The following is a 6,727-nucleotide window of genomic DNA, read 5'->3' on the forward strand; positions in this document are numbered from 1 at the left end:
TAACCCATAATATAAATATAAACCCTAATTATTTACCATTAGGCTTATTGAGATATTACAAATGCACTTTGTGTGTCCGATATAACATGAGGAAGAATTGACTTTAGACGAATCACCAATGACTTAGAAATTAGTTTGTAAATCACATTACACAAACTAATAGGACAGAAGTCTTTCATAGTCTTTTGTTTTTTGATCTTGGGGATTAGAGTTTTGTTAAAAGCTTCTAAACTGCCCCCCCTCATTCAGAATATGCAGTACTGCCTTTGTAACCAAACTACCAACAATATCCCAATTGTGTTGGTAGAACAAAGCTGAAATCCCATCAATACCAGGACTACCATTTCCACATTGTTTTCAAGCTTCAAAAACATCATCTATAGTAAATTCTTGCAGTAGGAAATTATTATGCACATCAGTAACAGTTGTAAGAATTACTTGCAGAACATGTTGCAGGGCCCAATAGTCTTCCTCTTCAGCTTGAAAAAGATGTTCAAAGTAGGAGGAAACCTGTGTAGCAATATCATCATTTGAAGTGAGCACATTCCCATTTTCATCAGCTAAGGATCGAATCTTATTGTTGGAATGTCGTGCTGAAGCTTTTGCATGAAAAAATTGGGTATTTCTATCACCAGATTGTAGCCAGTCGATACGCGAACGTTGCTACCAATATTGCTCTTCATTAGCAAGAAGTTCATCTAAAATTGATTCAACCTTTTGAACTTGTTGTGCATGAAGTTTCGCAGGATTAGAGGTGTTCATGAGAGCAGTAACATTAGCTTGAGCAGTGGATATTTTTTTCTTGAGCTAACCAAATTCGGCATGGTGCCAAGACTGTAAACCAGCCGCACACGCAGAGAGATTCTGAGTTAAAACATCAATAGGATTTCCATGGGAATGTTGCCAGCAAGCAATGATGATGTTCGAACATTCATTCTCTTTAAGCCACATTTTCGCAAATATGAAACGAGAGCGATACCTTACTTCATTGTTGATTTCTTGAAAATTAATCACAATAAGAATTGCTCTGTGGTACGATCCATAGTAATCCAAGTGAGAGACTTGAGGCAAATTCAACCTGTCATTCCATACTTTATTGATGAAGCACCAATCTAAACGTTCTTGTAAAGCATGAGGATTTCTCTTATTTTTTGCCCAAGTGTAATCCGAACCCGTGTATGGAAGTTCAAGTAAAGAGCATAGATCAATTGTTGTTCTAAATGCCATCATTTGATTGTCTGACCTTAGAGGGCCTGAGTTTTTATGAGAATGAGAGAATATCTCATTTAAATCATCCACGAGCAACCATGGACCCAAAGGTGATACATCCACTAGTCTTTCCAAAAGCGTCCAAATATGTTTTTTAATTTTAGCTTCAGCAAAACCATATACAGTAGAAAAATGTCATCGGAGTCCACCATCAAAAGAAATGTAGCAGTCAAAGTAATTGGAATTCATTGATAAAAGGGTTACATTTACATCATCATGCCACAATAACATTAATCCACCCTTTAGGCCCGAACGAGGTACTTCAAGACCATTACTAAACTTTAAACATTGCTTAAAACGAGTAATACAACTATAAATTAATTTTGTTTCCATAAGAAACAAAAGTTGGGGAGTTTGCTCACAAATAAGCAAACACAGGCGACAGAATGCACTCAGACTCCCCAAGCCCCGTGCATTCCAACTAACAATTTTCATGATGAAGAGCAGGATTGCTGAGCAATCACCGCTGAAGCATCCTCAGAACCAGAAGAATCATTGTTGACATCTGAAACTTGCAGGTTTGTAGTCACTTCAACCGAGGAAGGAGAAGGACTATGAACACTTGAGCCACGACATCTCTTGAGAGTTTTCCTTAAAGAGAGGTTATCAAATTGTCGTTTGAATGTACGATTGGGATGACAATTTTCTTGGTCTTCAATAGCATATCAGCTGGATGAGTATATGGTTGCTGCAGCAGAATTTTCAACATACTTAGGAGACAAATCCATGTTAATTGATTGGCAAAGTGAATGCTTGGAGAGGGCAGGACATAGAGGATAAGTGGCGAAAGTCTGAGAGCATTTAAAGTTGCCAATATATGGGGTAAAAACATCAAACAAGTTTGCCACATGATTGTCATTATGGTCATAATTTTTTCCTAAAGTAAGATCAGGAGATATAGCAGTAGTGACAGAAAAAGCGGGGTTAACTCCAACGGAAGTTGTAGGAAGTTGAGTGGTAGATATGGTTGGTGAAGGGAATTGGTTAACTTGATTTTGGGTAGATGATTCTCCTTAATTGTCTCGGGTGAGAAAGTGGTCTGGTGTTGAGTCGAGGGATGGTTGCAGACAAAGAGAATCTTGCCAATTGTAAATAAATGAAAAAATTAGGCATTACATAACCTCCTGTTAAGCAAATATTGATTTTTTGAGATAGATCATACTCGATTGCTATAAATGTCTGCTACTTTAAAAGCTACAAAAAAGGTCGACTATAATGAAAAATGCTCGATTCCGCAAGTAAGCTATGCGGGTCGTGGAGAACAATTAGCACAGTATGCACATTCTTTTTTTTTTTTTTTTTTTCGAGGGACAGTATGCACATTCAAACATTAGAAATTTCCACATTCCACAACATCAAAACTGGTAATGTCTTCCCTCAAAAAAAAAAAAAAAAGGTAATGTCTGTGGGGGTAACAAGAGTTTGAGAAAAAAGTCCTCACAACTTGTACTTGGGTTTTTTTTTTTTTTTTTTTTTGAAGAATGTATTTTGGTTAATCAAATTGTACTGAAACAACTTATAACTTTAATAGGTAAGATATAAACTCCAGTGTCCCTAATTGATGAACTGTATTGTTAGCCAAAACCTCCTAACAACGCTTTTGAAAAGTGATGATGATCGCACTTGAATTACAACATCAAACACATGTCGTCACAAATAAACATAGGTTTTCTAATCTAAAAATTTGAAGATGCCTGGATACTGTGATAGCAAAGACACCCGAAAAGCCTAAATCTTTTTTTCTCACGTACAAAGTTGAGGTTGCTATATCAAGTGAGATTTTGAGAGTTCTGTATTCCTTTCTTCCTTGTATTATATTATCAATTAAATGTAACCCTGGGCTAGAATCATTTCCTCTCTAGATCAGGCCGGAAGTTGAAGCCTGGCATTGTTTTTCCAGCTGCAAAAACAAAGGAATTCATTGTTGCTATAATGCAAAAAAACTTCAGGTGTGGATCCTTCACATTAAGGTGCAGGTGTCGTTACCTTATGAAATAGTAGTAGAAGAAATCAGCATACAAAGCCGTCTGAATCAGACCAGAGACGCAGGCTACAAAATTCAATACATGTGTCAGATGGCAAACATGAGAACTGTATTAGTGACAGGAAAGGTGAGAAAATAAAGAGGGTAAATTTGTACCTATCCACCGACTGAAACGAGCCTCTGTGAAATAGCGATAGATCCAGTTCAGGATGTAGAAGCCACGGTAGGCTCTGCAGAAAGAAAAAAACCGGTCTTGTGTATGTCACCCTAGTGCTTATTTTTGAGACAAGTGCATTACATTGACATTTAACACTTCATGCATGCCACAATATGAAACTTAGATATCAATAATTATTGTATCAATAATTATTGGCCGGCCATGCTCCTACCAGGTCAATCCTGGTCGGCCATGCTCTTGCCAGGTCAATAACAAATGTATCCTTTGCATCTTACCAAGAAGTTAATGACGGTGCCACAGTAAGATCTAAAGCAAAGCTAAACATATAATATTGTAAATCAAGTCAAATTAAATGTTTATATTGATGTAAATGTAAAATAATGTACATCCCTTTAAGGTTGGGGGTAAGTGAATGGCATGTAATCCATTTCATTAGTTGGTTAAAGTTAAAATTATTGTAATGCCTTTTCAAAGGAATCATTTTGGTGGAATGGCCAATCCTTCAAAAATGAGAAGAAAGTCATTCCAATTCTCGTGCCTCTAATTTCAATATCCCCCAACAAAACGGACCAACACACAATTGTGTCAAGTAAACATATGATATTGTTTTCTCACACCATTGGCATTCTACATTTTTAATCATGTAGTAAGCTTTAAAATTAAGAGCATAGGAGTAGGATCGTGCAAATCTAATTAGTAAAGCAGAAAATTTGCAGCTTGTAAAGTTCACATCTCAGAGCAAAGTAGAACTTCCATAAGAAGAGAAGAATTGATCATCATAATAGAATAGACATCCTGGTATACATGAATGTGAGAAAATTTAAGCATAGACCGGGACCACAAAAATTCCAACATGTTAACTCTAAATCTCTAAAGCTACATTCACTAGGATAGTACGTACACAATGAGAAACTTATAATCATCACTAACCTTGAAGAGCCAAACTAGTAATTTGTTTGAATGAGGAAAAAAATCATCACTTACCCTAGAAAGAACACATATTGCCCAGTCAAATTGTCAACATTCCCACTTCGTTGTAACAAAACCAACTGGGGAACAATCGCAAGAGCCTCCAAGTATATTGAAAATGCCCAGAATACCTGCAATAGATTTTTATCCAAATTAATAGGACATAAAGCTGCACTATGTAATTTAGCTAAAGGAAGGCTTGGGGAACAACTAGATTATAAATTGTGAGATACGGACATTAATAATGAATTCCACCCTTAGACAGAAGAAAGAAGTCCTGATATGATATTATTGTCTTCTTTGATAGGATAATCTTCAACTTTTTCAAAGGAGTAAATCAGCTTGGTGTGAAATAAAGTTAGTAAAGTTTCCGGAGTTCAATATTTGTTTGATCCCAGATATAAAACGAATACATTTACAACTTGAAAATTCTACACAAAATAACCAAACATAGCAAGCTAAACTGAAAATAAAACTTAAGAAAGAAAAGAAAAACATATAAATAATCCATCATTCGAGTAAGATAAATAGAAAGCAGCATATAGTAGCACTACATATACTTTCAGTTACTACAAGCCAGCCTATTTTAGGTAAGAAGGAGACATTATAAGAAAGGTAATTTACTACATTAGTAAGTAAATGGAGGAGAGAAGACCAAAATCCTCTCTTGTTTGGTGATCTCTGACTTGAGTTGACATTTTGTTCCCTCTTCCTATTAATAGTTGATTAAAATAGAGGATTTGTTTCATTGCTAAATCTAAAATCAGTCTTATCATGCAACCACTGTCCCCCAATAATTCTAACCATCCTAACACTCGAAAAGACAAAAATCAAATCAAGTCACAAATAGCTATGTTGAAAGATAGTAACCTCTTGAAATGTATATTTCTCGTTTAGAATAAGGGCTAAAACAAAGCATCCCCCAACGAGGAAATAATGGCGAAACGTATCGAGCTCTTTATCGTAGGTGCGCTTCACCATTGGGTGCACCCGCATGTACCAGACGATAGCCATAGAGCTAGCTATGAAAACGAGCTTCATCACTGTGTTATAAACGGAGATAAAATCCGTAAATAGATCCATATAGCGAGTCAGAAACACGAGTGCGTAGAGCTCCTGAGTCTTAAGCGAAATCCCTTTATAAGAAGGAAAAAAAAAAACAGAAGTGTTACAACCCATAAAAAAGAAGGCATTAATATCACAAATTAACTTATTTCTATGAACACGAACTTCAACACTGTTTCGGTTTGTTTTCGAAGAAGGGGGAATTCATCATTCCGCTCATACAAACCAACAAAATATATATCATATTCGAATTTTCTGCTGTTTCGTTGCTCAGCAACCAAATGGTGAAACCCTAAGCATATAAATTTTAATAATGAAAAAAGTTTCTAAAAAAATAATATAATAAATGGAAACCCAACTACACAAAACCATCACAAAAAAAGGTCTTCAAGTAACCGCAATTACAACGTGAAAGCTTTCCAATTGAAGAAAAAACGACTGATGTGCAAGCATATTCAACAATGGAGCCAAAGAGAAAGGAAAAGGTTAGAAATGGTTACCGGAACATGATTTTGTAGCATAAATTTTGAGAAGAAGAACCACGATACTGATCAAGTGGGTCATATCGCCGGCGAACCTGAAGATATTCATGGTTTCTTCTGATACTGAAATCTAGAGAGAGACAAAAGAGATTTCTAGAAAGAGAGACAGAGGATTTGAAGACCTAGGAACTTTAAACAAAAGATATGAAGGAAGAGAACAGGAGGTGACGCGGCAACTCAAAATGGATTTTCACGATTGTCATTTTTGGGTGAGGACTCTGCTAATTGGAACTTGTTTAGACATCTCTAATGTTAATATTTTGGAAAATACTACACAATAACAATAACATTGATGCTATGTTTTTTTTATATAATAAAAAATTAGAGGTGCAATATACATATTTTTTTTTTAATATAAAAAAAAAATATATGTATAATAATGTGTAAGATTATAATTATAGCATTTTAAAAATATATTATACTATTAGAATATTTTTAAAAGTAAGGGTGAAAAAAATAATGTGGAAAAAAAATAAAATAATATATATTTAGATGATGTATAGATATGTAGCATCTTCAAAGAATTTTACCATTGGAGATGCTTTTCTCAACTTTGAAGTCCTAAAGACACGGGGTAAAGTTATAATATCATATTTGTATTTGGATCTTGTATTTTATAAAAATTATTAATTAGACTTTCTATTTTGTTAAATAACAAAATAAATCTTATATTATTTAAAATTATACAACTTAATTGATTTTATATTAAAAGAAAACTTA

General features: G+C 34.7%; 2 protein-coding genes and 1 long non-coding RNA gene across 3 annotated transcripts; 1 reads left to right on the forward strand and 2 right to left on the reverse strand.

Annotated features, from left to right (window-relative positions):
- Positions 1 to 357: 357 nt before the first annotated feature.
- On the reverse strand, positions 358 to 1,227 carry LOC115696641 (uncharacterized). The gene is made up of 2 exons (XM_030623533.1): positions 813 to 1,227; positions 358 to 599 (listed from the first exon to the last, which is right to left on the reverse strand). The coding sequence occupies exons 1-2, from the start codon at positions 1,225 to 1,227 to the stop codon at positions 358 to 360; spliced, it is 657 nt and encodes a 218-aa protein (XP_030479393.1).
- A 1,100-nt stretch (positions 1,228 to 2,327) lies between these two features.
- LOC133039826 (uncharacterized) lies at positions 2,328 to 2,838 on the forward strand. Its single transcript, XR_009688756.1, has 2 exons — positions 2,328 to 2,633; positions 2,666 to 2,838. It is a non-coding gene; the product is annotated as an uncharacterized LOC133039826 (long non-coding RNA).
- On the reverse strand, positions 2,586 to 6,285 carry LOC115697781 (ER lumen protein-retaining receptor A). The gene is made up of 6 exons (XM_030624908.2): positions 5,966 to 6,285; positions 5,271 to 5,536; positions 4,416 to 4,531; positions 3,410 to 3,483; positions 3,256 to 3,319; positions 2,586 to 3,169 (listed from the first exon to the last, which is right to left on the reverse strand). The coding sequence occupies exons 1-6, from the start codon at positions 6,054 to 6,056 to the stop codon at positions 3,133 to 3,135; spliced, it is 648 nt and encodes a 215-aa protein (XP_030480768.1). The 5' UTR covers positions 6,057 to 6,285; the 3' UTR covers positions 2,586 to 3,132.
- Positions 6,286 to 6,727: the final 442 nt, after the last annotated feature.

Source organism: Cannabis sativa, chromosome 7 (genome assembly GCF_029168945.1).
Source record: "Cannabis sativa cultivar Pink pepper isolate KNU-18-1 chromosome 7, ASM2916894v1, whole genome shotgun sequence".
Taxonomy (NCBI): Eukaryota; Viridiplantae; Streptophyta; class Magnoliopsida; order Rosales; family Cannabaceae; genus Cannabis; species Cannabis sativa.